The sequence below is a fragment of the Leptonychotes weddellii genome, chromosome 2, assembly GCF_054177405.1.
Source record: "Leptonychotes weddellii isolate Sample4059 chromosome 2, ASM5417740v2, whole genome shotgun sequence".
Lineage (NCBI taxonomy): Eukaryota > Metazoa > Chordata > Mammalia > Carnivora > Phocidae > Leptonychotes > Leptonychotes weddellii.
The window spans coordinates 24878397-24896067 of record NC_138370.1 but is presented as its reverse complement, the minus strand read 5'-3'; the positions used below and the strand labels follow the sequence as shown (position 1 = coordinate 24896067).

The 17671-nt window shown below is 37.2% G+C and overlaps 1 protein-coding gene across 3 annotated transcripts in view; it reads right to left on the bottom strand.

Moving 5' to 3' along the window:
• Positions 1-17671, bottom strand: part of NRG1 (neuregulin 1) — a 953340-nt gene that overhangs the window by 129440 nt on the left and 806229 nt on the right. The window contains exon 4 of one of the 3 annotated variants that reach the window (XM_081808842.1): positions 17149-17199. The exons of 1 other annotated variant lie outside the window; for it this stretch is intronic. In XM_081808842.1, the coding sequence (XP_081664968.1) occupies positions 17149-17199 (51 nt within the window). Of the gene's footprint in view, positions 1-17148; positions 17226-17671 lie in introns of those variants that run through there. One more of the 3 variants, XM_081808809.1, reaches the window with a different exon arrangement.

Here is a 17671-nt window from a genome sequence, read left to right as displayed (position 1 = left end):
CATCCTCACTATCAGGATCCTTATTTCTCCTCTTGAGAATTATATTTTGAAAGTGCACCCATGGAAGAAGATTTAAATAAAAAGGTCATCAATAACAGAAGAAATAACTTTTCTGCTGAGTCATACTGTTCTTGGACCCAAACAAGCCTGAAGTAGGAGGAGGGAGGAAGAAGAGAAGAGGACAAGAACACGATAATGACAGATTTACTCCTCAGATCAGGGCACTTTTCCCAAAAATAGAATTTAATCTGCAACTTTAGGTGGTCCACTTGATCATGCTGTGTGGTTGAACTCGGGCCATAATGAAACCAAGCCACTTACATGATATTACCAGTAGGTACATGAATCAAAAAGCTTGAACATACTAAACAGTGTGATGCCCCTCTGTGGCGTATTTCTTCTCCTAGGAACATGATCACTGAGGGAGGAAGACATGCCATAAACCCGGAGTTTTAGCAGGAAATTTTAATTTTTTTAAAAGAAATTAGTATTTGAAAACATTGTGCAATTACAGCAAGTTAAAAATTATTCATATTAAAGTGAAAAGGGAAGGCTTGGTCTTCAGTTGATGCCTCTTCTGCTACAGGCTTCACAGGTATTTTTTTAAATGTGTGCCTTTTGTCAGTTTTTCCAGATACATTCTAGGTTCATCTTGTTCTTCCTGCCTTTGGTAACTTCGCTCGTTCACTCATTCATTCGGTCATTATTTAGTAAGTGCCTACTACATGTCAGGCCCTACCTAAGACTACGAGAATAAGAGAAAGATTGCAATCGTTCCTGCTTCCATGGTGTTACATTCTAAGTGAGAACCTAGTTTTCCTAATCCCGGTCTGGCACAAATGCAAATACTTCAGAAGTGAGAGTCCATGTCTTCTCGTGGATTCTATTTGTGTGGTAGATATATTCTGGAAACACTGTTTTTTGTTTTTCTGTTTTTAAAGATTTTATTTATTTATTTGTCAGAGAGAGAGCACAAGCAGGGAGAGCGGCAGGCTGAGGGAGAAGCAGACTCCCAGCTGAGCAGGGAGCCTGATGTGGGACTCGATCCCAGGACCCTGGGATCATGACCTGAGCGGAAGGCAGACATTTAACCGATTGAGCCACCCAGGCATCTCTGGAAACACTGTTTCTTGTATGTGAATGTCTAAGTATCTGAGATTTTTCTTCACTCAGTATCCAGTTATGAAAATATTTCTTTCTGATAGTGTTTTGTTTTGACTAATGATAGAAGAATGCAGAGATCTGATTTCAGAAAGCACTATGCCTAAGCAGGAAGACTTTGAAAGTACTGGACAATCAGAAGCAGAAAAACATAATCCATTTCTATCCTCAGTATTCATCAAAACAAAACACCCATCAAAACAGACTAGGCTATAGTAGTTATTTGATGATGGGTTGATTTTTTTAGATGTTATTGGCTTGATTGTTTTTGGTGAGTGGGTTAAAATACATAAATTGAATAAAATACTAATTTATTTTATTATTATCTTCTTGGTGAATTGAAGACTTCTTAATTTACCGGTGATGATGATGCACAGTTTTAAAAGAGCGTTAGCCAAATTTTCTGAATCATTAAGGAAATGTTTTCATTTCACAGAAATCCTGACATTTCAAAGTAGAAAAAAAATTGTATTCAAAATCAAAGAGAAAAAATTATACTACATACAGATATGGATCTGATGATTTAATTTAAAATTGGCTGGTTGTAGAAACTAGTTTAATCAATAAAGAAATTCAACATGATTCAAAGAAATAAGTATTAAACATTTTGACTAACATTAGTTCTGATAACTACCTAGGCTCTGTAAAATCCTTGACATGGCAAAAGCTAAACATGACCAAAGTAAGTGTCACTATTAGTTATAAGTCATCATATTCGTAAGTACACGAGCCATTCAGATTTAAACCGATCATTATTAAAGAAACTGACAATAAAATGAAGAGGATTAACATCCTTTCTCCACTTAGAAACATGATTTTTCCTTCTTTCAATTAATTCTGATGAAAATATACAAGGCTCTAGAGTGCCCTGCTTCTCATTCAACATCTAAATCAATTTGAATTTTTTCATCCATACAAAATAATTTTAATGCTGAACAGTCATTCTGTGAATGTCCAATGATGGTGTGTCCGATAAAGCGAAGAATACATACTGGGGTGGAACTTTCTTACTTTACATTAATACTGAAGGTGCATCTTAAAGAACATGGCTAAAGAAGTTTCACTTTTAAAAATTGGTTTCTCTTGTTTAAATACTAATATCTCTTTTGCTCAAAGTAAAACATTAATTTTTAATACATTTATGAACACTGTGAAGTTAGAAGTATGATATATATTACTTACTTAACTCGTTATCATAGCATTTTTCCTCCTTTATTCTAAATCCAGTAACTTGTTATACCATCAAGCTGGAGCATTATGTATTATTTTTAACCAGTATCTCACTATTGTTTTTAAGAACAAGTGTGCACACACCCAAAAAGTAAATGGATTGTGTGCAGAGTAAAAGAGGTTTTAAAAATAAGTAAATTAGATCTAATTATGGGCAATAGAATTTCAAAAGGTCCTAGGTGAACATTAGCACTTTCCATGTTGAATTTAAGATGCAGTTTAGTCAGCAAAGACATTATTTTTATATATCATGTTTGTCTACTATAAATATCATAAGCATTCCATTAGCATTAACCCAGTGATTAATGCATGTATGATGGAGTCAGGTTCTAATCAGTGATAATAACTGCCTTCAACTATTTCCCCAACCGTTCATCTCCCCAATCTTTTACCCTGACTAACAAAGACATGCCTACCAAAGTCTAAGGGTTCATGTAGTTACAGGAAACCAGATGCATTATTTATAAGGATGCAGAGGCTAGAAAGTTCGGCTATGTCATTTACCCTAGCAGTAGTAGGCTCTAAGCTATTGGCAACAGGAACCTTGCCAGTGCATTAGAAGATGAGATAGAGGGATCTCTGCCAAATAAAATAGCTAAGTAATAACAAATGTTAAAGAAGAGCCTTGGGGGTTGGAGGGAGTCCTGAGCCCAGGGCTGAAGCACAATTCAGATCACCAAGCTTTTGCAGTCAATACAGAAAGAAGAGCTGTAATCCCAATTAATTCTCTGTGTCTTATCTTTCTTGAGTGCTGGCTTTTTAATTACAGTTTTACATTTTTTTTTTTAATGTTACTACAGTATCTGTGTACACATGAGAAAATTACAGCTGGTATAAAATAGGTATGGTGCACAGTATCAGACTGCAAGCTCAGGGATTATTCATCGCGTGCTCATGTTGTCCACCCTGTTTAGAAATCCAGATCACTGTTTGAGTGATCCAGGACAAATTGGTATTTTCTCCCTTTGATTTCAAAGAAAAAAGAAACTCAACCACGAAAAAGCCACAATTTCTTACTCTTCATGTGTTCCAAATTGATACATTGCTACAGAGAGACACCTGTCATGGCTTTAAGTCAATTCTGAGATAGTGCCATTCAAGTTTCATTTTCTGTTTAATCATCGTCAGTCATTTGGAATTTGCACTAAATCGCAACAAAGGGCTGCATGCTTTAAATGTTAGCAGCAGCAGGAGATGAGAATGCCATCTTGCCTGGGGAACAAAACAACCCTAAAAACTGACAAAATAAGTCAATCTAAACACAAAAAAGAAAACTTACTGTAAAGATTGTTAAATCAAATAACCTTCTATATCAATCTGGAATTTAAGCAAAAAGCTATGATTTTTATTCTGCATCTCAAAACTGATCTGAAAATTGCCATCAGAATGAAGTATGCGGTAGTTGAGGCTACATATTACATGTTATGTTTGTTTCTTATAACCCGAGTTTCAGATATTTAATGCACACATCTTTTATCGACCATAATGCACTGATCATTCTCTCTCCATCCCAAAGTGTGTGTGTACTAGAGGTTCATGGTATTCCTTCTAAATTATCCAAGTACCAAATGAATATAATTTGTTACCTAAAACTTTCTAGTTTTAATGTTATCATAGTAAATGTGTGTGTGTGTGTATATACATACATACATATATATATATATATATTTCTGTACTTTGTTCAGGAACCTTGATTCCTAGAACTGATTTGGTCCAAGTAGTCATGTTAGAGAAAAAGACTATTTTCAAAAGTAGCTGCAATGATCACTTACCCTTTAGAGTAAAAGGTCACAAGAGAGGGGGTGCCTGGGTGATGCAGTTGGCTAAGCATCCAACTCTTGGTTTTGGCTCAGGTCGTGATCTCAGGGTCGTGAGATTGAGCCCTGCGTGGGACTGCGCATTCAATGTGGAGTCTGCTTAGGACTATCTCTCCCTCTGCCCCTCTCTCTCCCCACTCTCTCTTTCTCTCTCAAAGTAAATAAATAAATATTAAAAAAAAAAATAGAGGTCACAAGAGGAGCCCTCTGAGGGTTTTTCTTTCACCCTCTACAAGCAGTGAGTGAAAAGAGCATAGGACACACAATCAGAGAGGCTAACCCTGCTTCTGCTGCCACCTGTAATATAACCTTGACACAAGGACTTGTCTGAGCCTCTTAGTTTACTCATTTATATAATGGGACTAATACATATTTATTCTCAGATTAAAGTACCTGACAAGTGATAGGTGCTCACTAAATGATATTATTACTGCTTTATTATTATTATTACTACTACTAATAATAAAAGAAAACTCAACCTTATTAAAACTCTGGTGGCATTCTCTTACTCCCAAACAAGTATCTCTTCAGCACCACAGAGAGGAACAGCGACCAACCAGTTAATATATACATTTTCAGATAATTTGTAATAATCCCATCTAAAGTGAAACAGATTGTTGTAAATCACCGTGTAAATGAGTATTCATCTAAAAATGAAGAAACTTTCCAGATATAGAAACCAGAAAAAAAATCTGAAATAGAAGCAAAGTGTGAAATACTTCTCAAAACGGTAAAAATTCTCTAATATTATTTAAGTCAATGTTGTTTTTTTAAACTTTGATTTTAAAATACTTCAATATCTGTTTCATGATTTAAGTTTTAGATGGCTTTCCAAAAAATTACATATATGTACAGCTTTAAAAATTATAATAATCTAACTAAAAAAAAAATCACCTCGCTGTTTATGTTTATATCCATTTAATTAATACTTCCTGGGAAACAGTGTAGTGATATGCTATGGGAACGGACACTCAAATAACCCCAAATTCCTTCCTTCCAAACCTTACATTCTGTCTTGGGAACTGATGTATACATCGTGTCAATAACAAGTGGCAAGCTTGTTGTTGAAGCAAGAGCTATGAGACAACCAGAAGAATACCCCTGGGGGTTGGAAGATAATCTAACATCTTGTTACATCAATAAAATAATGAAGAGTTTGCTTTCTTCCTTGATTAGACAAGGAATTTTTTTTTTTTTTTTACAATTTCAGAGCATCATTTAAATAAAATATACCTAGGTCTGCACTTCTCCTACAAAAGGAGGGAGTTATGACATTTTGAAAATTATTGAGACTATCATCATTGGTCCTATTCTTCATGAAAACCCTCTCCACTAGAAGCTTCTGTTAGACTTACTCCTCAGTGCACACTGTACACAAAAGGTCACAGCCAATGTTCTAGAAACTTTAGAAGAACAAGTAGGAAGTTTTACTAAAACACTTGTTTCTCTTTGTATACAAGTAGTGGATGTCAGGTTTCATTTTTTCACTAAGCGGAACAGTTTTAAACCTCAGTCCCCTTCACCTGCACTGTAAAAATGTTTTTAAAGGTTCCAATAAATCCCTTATGTGCCCCCTGAGTCACCTATATCCTTCCTAAAGCTTATCTTGCTTTCACACCCAGTCTCATTTGCACATTCACAGCAATTCTGCTGCCCCCATAATCTATTCATTCTAAAACATACCCCAGAACTCTTTGTATGGTTTATTTTTTTTGCAGATAACATGAGGATCAAGCCTGAACAAGATGCATTTCTGCTTTGGAGTATTAGGGTTGTGAAAATAAGAAGCTGCCATGAGGATAGCAGAGAAAAAAAAGTCCAGCTGGATCAACTAAAGGGAAATGTACAAAATTTGTAAAAAGTCCATTATGGCCACTTAAATAATTTTCCCTCAGATATGTGTAAGGCTATTTCTCTTCATATTTCCTCACATCACATCTTATAAAAATATCCTGTCCGACAAGGTGTGTTCTGCCTGGAACAATTCATCATCAGTGGACCATGTTAGATTTTACAACCGTTTTTAAGTAAATGTAGCAACTTCCTTCTTACAGCTTTGTAGACTAAGAATTAAAATAACAATGATCTGTTCTCCAAGTTATACTATTTGTGAATGGCATGGACTTTTATAGGTTAATTAAATAGCTAGATCTCTAAATTAAAATGCAGAACATTTATATAAAACATTATAAAATAACATTTAATATATTTCCTCTTGCGGATTTTTTTTTTTAAAGATTTTTTTTTATTTATTTGACAGAGAAAGAGACAGCAAGAGAGGGAACACAAGCAGGGGGAGTGGGAGAGGGAGAAGCAGGCTTCCCAAGGAGCAGGGAGCCCGACGCAGGGCTTGACCCGAGGACCCTGGGATCATGACCCAAGCCCAAGGCAGATGCATAAAGACTGAGCCACCCAGGCACCCTGGATTCTTTTTCTGAACATATCTTAATTCTCACATGAGGAATGTGTAGGTGAAAACTCAATCAAATGACATAGAAGCTTCTTGTCAATTAATCATTCCTTTCAATAAATGAATTTTAAGAAATCAAGAGATGAATCATCATAAAGGAATATGTTGTTTTTCAATATTTAGCCATTTTAATTGATTTATTTTATTATTTTAATTTACTATATGCATCACTCAGTTATAATTAGACGTATGTTTTCAAATATACTACTTCTTCCAACTTTGGGTCAATTCTATGGATTTTAGAAAATAAAAACAAAAAACCCACAAATTTTGCCTAATGAAAATAAAATTGTTCAAGAAACTTCAACCTTTCTATATACATTTCCAGGTAACCTAATCAAAAATATCTCTTTGAATATCTTTTAAGTCCATGTATCATGGGTAAGTTTCTGAAAATCAACAGTAATTCAATTTACCATACTGTGATTATCCTCATCTAAAATTTCGTTAAGTTTCTAAATCCTTTAAAAATTCCCTAAACTCCTTTCAAAACCCTACTTAGTGCAAAGTACTTTCTGATTCCTCTTAATATTACTTGGCCTTTTATGTTTAACAGTAAATCGCATATTTTCATTTTTCTTAAATAGGATAAATTTCAGAATTCTGATTTCCTGGTAAAATTATTGAGCTTTAAATATGAAGCAGAAACAATTGGCTACTTAAAAAAAAAGAGACCACAGTAAAAAAAAAAAAATCATTATCCAAATAATATTTCCTTTTAAATCACATGCCACAAAATGGGTAAGTGTATTCTATCTTAAGCAATATTATTTAAAAAAACAACTTGATTTAAGTCTGCCTCCCCCGCCGTATTCTACTTTGTATCATGAGCATGTGTCATTATACACAATAGCCCAATTAACCATAATTAACCTTTCTACTTTACTGCAAACTACTTCAGCCCAAGGACTATTCTTGTTCAGCTCCCCCAACCCTCCATCCCTTCAGGAAATACACATCACAGTTCCTAGCATCATGCTAGAGCACTGTGGGGGATAGATTATTAACTATTCACTTATTTTAATCAAAGAGTGAGAAAGTTCTCAGTGATCTAAGACTCAAATAGCAAAACCTTTAATTTTACACTTGTTCTCTGACCTTGTCACTTGGCCTATCCTGATCTGTTTTGTTACTACTCTGACTATTGGAATGAAGAGGTTAATAGCCCCAAATTCCTTTTAAAAATTAAAAGACTGATGATATTTTTTATCACAGCAAATAAAAGTCCTGCAATATTTAACAAAACCTGTCTCTGTCTCTCCTCTGTCTCTCTTTTTCCCTCCCACCCTCTCTCAATTTCTCTCTCCTTATCACATTTTTTTTTAAAGATTTTATTTATTTGACAGAGAGAGACACAGCTAGAGGGAACACAAGCAGGGAGAGTGGAAGAGGGCAAAACAGGCTTCCCGCTGAGCAGGGAGCCCGATGTGGGGCTCGATCCCAGGACTCTGGAATCATGACCTGAGCCGAAGGCAGAAGCTTAACGACTGAGCCACCCCGGCGCCCCTCCTTATCACATTTTTTAAAAAAGATTTTACTTATTTATTTGAGAGAGAGAGACGGAGATAGGGACAGAGATAGCAAGAGAGAGTACAAGCTGAGCAGGGAGCCTGACATGGGGCTCTATCCCAGGACCCTAGCTAGGATCATGACCTGAGCCGAAGGCAGATGCTTAACTGACTGAGCCACCCAGGCACCCTTCTCCTTGTCACATTTTTTTAAAAGCCTGGCATTCACTGAAGAAGAGACTCTGCAATATCTGAGCAATGAACAAAATGATAGCTCATATATAATGAACAAAGTCAACCTATACACCAAATCTCTAAATAAGAGACAGTTATGGACTTGAATGGAGATGAGCATATCTTTAGACTATAACCCACATTGGCCCATATTATTGGTTTTTTAAGATTTTGCTGACTTCTAGTAGACTGAGAGATAAAATGAAAAGTGCCATTCCAGTAGTTCTTTGATGATTCGTTGAACTCTGAATACACAGCACCTTTATTAAAAACAACAACAACAAAAAAAAAACACCGAATCAAGTCATCAAGCACCTTGTATGCTAGATGCTTATAAGAAGAGTAGGACAGAAAAAAGTGGGATCTGCCTACAGATGAACTAGTGGAGACATATTTCCTCTAGGTTTCAGTGGTGATATCTACGAGGCTGGTAAAGCCTCAAAAGGGTGATTTCACACTTCAACAAGACCTGCGGACTTTTCTGTACAACATGAAATGGAATGGGCTAAGCATGCTTCTTTTCCTTCTCTTACTGTTAAAAGAAGGAAGGAAGGAAGGAACAAAGGAAGGAAGGAACGAAGGAACGAAGGAAGGGAGATACAGTTACTCTGGTGAAAGAAACTAGTAATTTTTCAAAATCTACTTAAGCATAGATTTTTTAATAGAAGAATCTGGATCAAGCAGACTTTGATTTTTAACTCCAAAGTCAGAACATTTTACAGGTTTCAAAACTGCTTCCCATGCATTCTAACTTGAAAACTTTATCTCATTTTTTTTTACTCTTTTCTACTTTCTTCAGAAAAGCATTAAGTTTCTGGATTAAAAAAAAAAAAGACGGTATTTTTAAGAATGATTATATAGTCAACTCATAGGTTCTAATAAAGAGTCTTTCAAGGTATTTCAATTGTCTTTGGTTTTCCAACTCATTTTCTTTAAAAATTTCTGCTTTAATTTTGTCTGCCCAGTTAAACAATGTTCAGTAATATATATTTTTAATTTTCCTCTAAAATTCTCTGGGAGATATCTATTTCCTGATTCTTCTCAAGCTGTCTGCTCATCAGCCATAGAGGACCGTGTTGATTTTGCCTGTCTGGCCCACTATGCCCTTCTTTAGGTACAAAACCTTCTTCTCTGTAATGAACCTATACCCTGCAGTTCCCAAGGGGCTGAGCCCATCTGCCTCACTGACCCAAACACGCACAGCAGTGGATACCTGATCCCGCCCCTGCCCAGCGGAAGTCATTAATCACCCCAGATATAGTAATGATTTTTGGGGTAGGCATATGACACAGATAGAGCCAATCAGATTCTTCCTTAAATTCAGCTGTGTGGATAAGGAGTAGACTTTTTCCTCTTTTTAGATTATGGGCTGAGGGGTTCAGGCTTAGAGGTATCAGCAGTTATCTCCTTGTTGGGCAGAGAAAGCCCACTAAGAATGAAGCTAACATCTGTAGAGAAACAAAGCATGAAGACTGAGAAACCATTCCCTTATGAAATTGAGGCTCTGGATCAAATTGGGCTGGTTATGGAAGCCGACATACTCTCTTTATAATTAAGCCCTTTGGAGTTAAATTTCTATAGCCTGTAATTGATAAACTCTTAAATCACAATCCCTGTTTTATATTTTGCTGCTGCTTTATCATGTTGCTCCTTGTCCCTTCCTCTATCTAATTCTTCCCTCTGCCCCAGGGAGAGAGCTGTTTCCTAGAGCACCCCGGGTCTAATTTAAAGGCTTCTATTCCCATCATCTAATTTAAAGGCTTCTATTCCCATCTTTCTATTTCTCAGATCCCTAGGTAACTTGAAAAAAAAATAAAGAAATAAAGAAAATAAAGAAAACCACCAAGTTCAGCATAATTTATCAAAATCTTGCTAGCTCTCTAGATGCTTTCTTGATACATACCTGTCTCCATTCCCTTGCCTCCACTCACCATTTAAAAAATTAAAACCCTTTCCTTTTTTTTTTTAAAGATTTTATTTATTTATTTGAGAGAGAATGAGATAGAGAGAGAGAAAGCATGAGAGGGGGGAGGGTCAGAGGGAGAAGCAGACTCCCTGCTGAGCAAGGAGCCCGATGCGGGACTCGATCCCGGGACTCCAGGATCATGACCTGAGCCAAAGGCAGTCGCTTAACCAACTGAGCCACCCAGGTGCCCCAATTAAAACCCTTTTCTAACTAATCCATTTCACTGCTCTGTCCCAAATGATTAAAAACACTTACTATAGCTTTTACCACTCTGAAAACAGGAAAAATAAAGACGTCCTCCCCTCTTCCAGCTGACATACAAAAAAACTGACAAATTTTTTTTAATGTTAAAGAGAATATTTCAGTAAAAATTCCCCCAAGGAATAAAATACAGAGAAATAGTTGCTCCAGATCTGATAATTTTCCACTAATGAATTACTCTATCATACAAATAATTTTCAGGATTTAAGATATCATGCACTAAATTAAACAGCAGTTAGTCTGGAATAAGGCAGTGCATCTATCCCAAACATAAACTACCACCAAGGGAGGTCTGTATGCCTGTTTGATGAAGATCAGACTCCCCTTAGCACAATGACTCTAAGAGTATTTGAATCTCTGTAAAATAGTGTATTTGGAAATATACCACATCATTCTCAAAATAACAAAGCCAACAGCAAGGTCACTGCAATAATTCTAGACCAACACTTCTGCCTCCTTTTTTACTATTACACCCTTGAATTGTGTTGCCATTAACTAAGGGCTCACCTGTCCATTTCATTACCTTATAGTGTGTGGAAAGTATATTACTTCAATAAAAGCAGGCTTTGGGATAACTGGGACTAATGTGATTTTATTCCTGGAGTCTTTATAAAAACTGCATCTTGATGCTTTTCTTTTCTTCTTTTTTTTTTTTTAAAGAAGGCCTTCCCTCAAACTAGCTGAACAGATCCCCTAAGATTTTGTAAATAAAAGACCATGATATTTGCTATCAGAAGATTCAGGTTTAAGTTTCTGCTCTACCACCTACTTAATTTTTGGAATTTGGACATGTCAGAATGTCTGAGCCTCAACCCCTCGGCCAACAAATGGGATAAAATCTAGGTCACAGAGTTCCTGTGTGAATAAATGACTCAATATATAAAAATATGCCTTATAAAATATACAGCATGATACAAATATCAGTTATGTATATATACACCTACACATATATGATTTATGTCATGGTTCAAAAGAATAATTTTGTAAAGGTTAATTTCAACTGAATATAAAAGGTTAACTATAATTTCATTATAAGCTTGACCAAAAGTTCCAAGATTATCTTGTCCGGTGGTGGAATGCAGTTACAGACAGGGAATGACTTCAGAAAGGTCAAAGGCAGAACTGAAGAACTGTATTACAGTTGCAGGTGGTACTTTAAGAAAAAAAGTAAGATATAGTCACTCACAAAATGAATGAATGACCATGAAGGCAGTAATTTGCCTGAGCACAGAAATGGCTGTGATATACACCTCGGTGCTCCAAGTCACTTCTTGTCCTAAAAATCTGTTAAGTGTCTAGGCAATTAGAAAGATGGAAGTAATACCAGTTGGGCAATTTCCTTTTTAAATTATTTTCTTATTGCTATCTCATGCATGGGAATCTGTTTGTCATTCTCCACAACAGATGGAGCCACCACACCCTTGAAAATGCCATGTTTAGAGAAACCTGGAAACACAATTTGCATTCAATTGGAAGTAGCTCTCCAACGGGGACGAGGACAGACTTCATATTTTGCCACCAGTAAAGATTGGAAATTGAAATACCATTTTTCCAGCTGAGAATCATTTAGCAAAGGTCCAGGCAGTTTCCTCTACCATTAAAGGAGGTAGGTCAGTTGCAGCTGAGGGTGGAATGTAAGAATCATAGCTTTAAATCTCACCAAGGGACCAGCGGATGTGGACGTGGCCCAATCTAATCAATACATATCACTGTGTTATTCCCAAGTGAAAATGCTGTATCTCATTATAACAGAAATGTCCTGCAGACAAAAGACATTTTCCCCTTCAGCTGGCTCTTTTAGGTGCCACATTAAAGATTGAATTGTCCATTTCATTCAGAGATTTCAAAGAGGACTTCCTGGATAAGTTCCTTTGCAAGGCAGCCTTAGCTGAGAATATATAATATTTTCAAAAGACAGTGATTACTTGGCATAGAACTTTCAGCATCATCATTTGGAATGCAAATAATTAACTCCTTTCCTCCTCCAAAAATAAAGATATTTTCCTACATTGTTCAAACGAGATGCAAGGACTCCTCTGATTACCTTTCTCTCTTCAAGGCCACATCAGTTTTTCATTTTTCTCTCTCCCACAGATAGGGGAGACCACCTAAAAGCAAAGCTGTGCTAAATGATTCACATTAATTTTCCCACATTAGGCTTCCAATGTAGATTTGAGATAAACAAGACTATATAGACCTTAAAACTGAGTCTCAGGGAGGTTAGACAATTTGCCTAAGATTACCTAGCAATTACAGCATCGTATTTAGACTTCCGAGCATGTGTCCACCCAAGGTGTGTGTTCTGTCCTTTCCCCCTCGCTGCCCGGCATGCTTTGATGTGCGTAACACACAGATAACATGGGCTCAAGTGGTCCCAGGTCATGCATTTACCTAAGCTACCACCCACACTCCCAATCCACTTCATGTCAAAGATTATTTTCCAGCCCATTCACAGAATCTCATTCCTTTTCATATTAAAGGCTTTTTCTTTGAGGCAACAAAACCTCACATGTCATGCATAGCAGGCTAGTGGATTGCCTGGGTTTGTATTCTGCTTGTGTGACTTCGGACAAAATTTATCAGCCTCAACATCTGAAGAATGGATTAAGGTTTTATGAGAACCATGAGTTATGGTTCTCCATGCAAATTACCTAGCACAGTGCCTGGCACACAGAAAGCCTTCAACAGATGTTTGCCATTATTATTATTATTATTATTATTAGAAACACTTATTACTATTTAAGATCATTTTCCAGAAACTTATCTTTATTTTTTTCTAATTACTATTCATTAGACTTTTCATTTTTGTTTCCGTTGTTTATATATTAAATTGGAATGGATGGTTCTTAATTCAGTAAAGTGACTGGTATTAACAAATGTACTTTTTTATGGCGTTCAGTAAAATCGTCAGCAAGATATGGTCACGGGCAGATGGCACTTCAGAGAGAAGTCATTAAGGTTTGTTCTAAGCACTTCTTTTACTTTTTTGCTGATCCTATGTGAAGGAGGAACAAGAGAGTTCTACTAACTGTTTTGTAAGGTTCATATTCTTCTCCTTATACAATAGCACTTAACGTGTAACAGGACACTCATTTAGCAAATTACACATTTCAAGTCACAGAAGCCACATTTACCAAAACAAAGTAAATAAAATAAAGGCAAATAATGTTCATCTTTACTGGGAGATCATTACCAGAAACTTCTTGAAAATTTTATAAATTAGCAACTCTAAAAATAGTGAGTGTACAATGCAAATTTCAATCCCAGTTTCAAAAAAGAAATAGTTAAAATTTTCCTTCCAAAGGGAAGGACTAGTACCTTTGATATTTCACCAATATTTATGAAATGCTAGGAATAATAAATACAAAGGGGAAATAAATGATAAGGTATTTGTAAATGAAACATAAATCCCTTAAAACCTCCAGTCAAGAACAAGTGCTTTATTGTTACAGTGATTTTTAAAATTTTTTTAAAGATTTTTATTTATTTATTTATTTGAGAGAGAGAGAGAGAAACAGCATGAGAGGGGAGAGGGTCAGAGGGAGAAACAGGCTCCCCGCCGAGCCGGGAGCCCGATGTGGGACTCGATCCCAGGAGTCCGGGATCATGACCTGAGCCGCAGGCAATCGCTTAACCAACTGAGCCACCCAGGCACCCTGTTACAGTGATTTAAAGAATTATTTAAAAGTTTAAGATCCAGAAACAGTATTTTAAAATACTTCTGATTTGTATTTGGTAACACGAGAAAAATGCGTATGATACATTAAGTAGATGGAGGGAGGGTGGACAAATAGAAAGCCAGAATGAAAAACACTGATAAGAAGAATGTATATTAAAATATTAGCAGTAGTATTTCAGATAGGTAGGTGGGCAATGCTTGTTCTCTTCTCTGTGTTTTTTTCTATCCCAACAGGAGTTACAGAGGACAAAAGTAGAATTTTAAGGGCGGGCGTGGTCAGGGAAGGCTCTGGGGAGAAGCAGGATGCCGGCAGAAAAGATGGACTTGGCATCCTTCGGGGCCTCCGAGCAGGGCCGAGGGCATAAACCAACACTGCTGAACCCTCTCAGGGTTTACTCAGCCGCGAGAGGCTCTCATCAACAGGGCCGGCAGCAAGGAGCTGCTTCTGCACACAGGTGCGCAACTTTGTGCCTAAAGAACGGAAAAGTAACAGGGCTGCCTGACCCCAAGAGCACGCCAACTCATCATAATACACAACAGGTTTGCTGAAGCCATAGAAAGGCTTTTCAAAATGTACACAGCAAACACCAGTGCCAAGAGTGCCAAGAATGCAGCCCACACAGACATGATTACATTGCAAAAGCGTGGTTCACTTTTCACGCGCGGGGATTTACTGGTGTCTCCTTTCTGGTGGAAACAAAGCGAAAAGGAACCTATTCTTCGGTGCTGATTATTTCTGACCCATGTGAACTTTCCCAAGGCCTTCGACTCTTATATATCATTTGAATGTTTAAGTCCCGCTTCTGGCTATTTCTGCTTCCTCAAGTTTCCCCTTCAGCCTTTGCTAGATGGAGCTCTGTTGACGTCACAGGGTTCTGCACTGCAGAGTTCTGCTTCCTCTGGATGGGTTGAGCGCCTCACGCCGCTCTTGCCAAGACTGGACTTAGAATCCTGCCACTCTTGGTTATACTTTTTTACAGAGCGCATTTTCATGAGATTAAGAAAATGTATGCACGAATCAATTCCACAGTATTTACTGAGAGCCGAGCATGAACGGGGAAAGGGGGGAATGTATGAAAATGGCGCACTGAAATATTTTAACATGATATTAAAATACAAAGCCTTCTTTCTTAGTCTTAAACCTTTACCAAATATCAGGAACTAACTCTGCTGAGAGTTAGGGATCAGAGTCAGATTTCAACATTATTTCTCTCTCAACAGTATTGCAATGAATACAAATGTAAACTGAGAGATTCATTTCAGTTCCCTCAAGCTCTGGAAAACCCAAAGAAGTATTTCTTCTATTCCAAAACTACTCGGATATGCTTCAGGATAGCATCCATCGCCCCGTTAATGATAGCAGGAGAGTTCCAATTACAAGAGTTTCAATAACTTTATTCAATGAATCATGCAGGGGAGAAATTGTTCCCAGACAAAATGCCAAAAAGAAAAATCTAGTATTTGCCCTTGTATAATAAACACTCAAAAACCTAAAACAAAGCTCAACATGATTCCTTAATGCTAGTTAGCTAAAATCTATATAATTATACTAATCTTTTTATAAGTAGAATTAAATAACAAATATCCCAAGCTCCCCAGAAGGGATTAACGTTTTAGACTATGTAATGAGTATCTTTAGAATACAGAAGAAGCCAATTTAGTCCTCTCTGGCATCTTATTTCCTGTTTGATCCCACTAGATTGCTTCCATCAATCTAGTTAAATGATGCTTTATCTAGCTAAAATATAGTGAAAACATCATACTTCATGCAATAAAAAAATATGTTTACATCATATCGTTACAGTTCTGGTACGAACCTGAAGGGAAAGGCTTTAGGTTCAAACTGGATGTATTTAAACAGACGGACAAAACAAATGAAGTGGCCTAAAATACAGACCTTCCTGCAAGTGCTTCCTACCATGTTGACAGCCAAAGGAAACTGTATCTTAAACACGCTCCCCGGGTTGGAATAAAATAATTGGGAATATCTACTTATTGAAGAGCTTCTCAGGCTGAGAAATAGCTTTAAATAAAGAGCTAAAATAAGGGAGAGAAAGACTGTAATTATAGGTTTTATTTTCAAGGTCTGATAAATTCCCCCGCTGGATATCAAAATTTAATTCGACGCTATTCACAATTCATAAATATCAAAACTATTTTTACCAGTCCTTGCTAATTTCTTACGTTCCCCTGACATGGCACAAAGCACCAACCAATCTAACAGTTGTAGAACTCCACAAGCACAAAGCACATTTCACATTAAACAGATGAAAACTAATCTGAGATCTTGCCTAGGGACGTGCCTTCAAACATTTTCATAATTGCTATCGAATTTGAATTAAGGGCATCTATATATAGTTTCCTTACTCTATCACAGCAGACTTTATGTGAGAACCAGGGAGCTTTAGAATAGGCCCCAAACAGCTGGGTATCAGGCCTCAAGCAATTGCTAAAGGCAACAAGACACACTAAAAACAACTAACAATGTTCTTCATTGCTCACCCAGAACCAGGCCTCAGAGGCTCTGCAGTCATTTTTCAATATTCAAAGACACTACATTATAACATCACCACATATGTGGTATCTTCTAATGTCCCTGTGTATCTTAGGGGGAGGGGATATCTAATCCCCCCCTCCCCAACCCCCCCTCCCACAAGCATAGCACAGGGCCATTCCCTTCCGAACAGCAAATACCAGCCTGCTCCCAAACTCATGATGTACTGTTCCTCAGTGAGGACGGAGGATCGACAGGAACACCATCTCCAGAGGCAGATACTGTCTTGGGTTAAAAACTAGTGAATGGAATATTCAAATATACTTACATGAAGAAGTATTTGCTCCTTCTGTTGATACTGATATTCTAATGGGAGACTCTATAAAACAAAGAAGTGAAATGAGGCTTTATTGAGTCAGGTGGCTTGCATTCTTACATCAGAAATGTGCCAGGCTTGGGGATCATCCAGAAAAAGAGGACTAGGAAACAGTGCAATAGAAAAGCTGAAGCATTTCAAAGTTGGAAGAAGATGTATGCAATATTCAGAGACCATGGAGGACTATTTCTGTAGTCCAAACCCAAAGGATGAAAATGGAGTCAGTCCACCTGCAGAGATACCCCACATACCAACTGGTGTATGAACTTCCTAGAAACATGACTCTGGGGCGCCTGGGTGGCTCAGTTGGTTGAGCGACTGCCTTCAGCTCAGGTCATGATCCTGGAGTCCCGGGATCGAGTCCCGCATCGGGCTCCCTGCTCAGCGGGGAGTCTGCTTCTCCCTCTGACCCTCCTCCCTCTCATGCTCTCTGTCTCTCATTCTCTCTCTCTCTCAAATAAATAAATAAAATCTT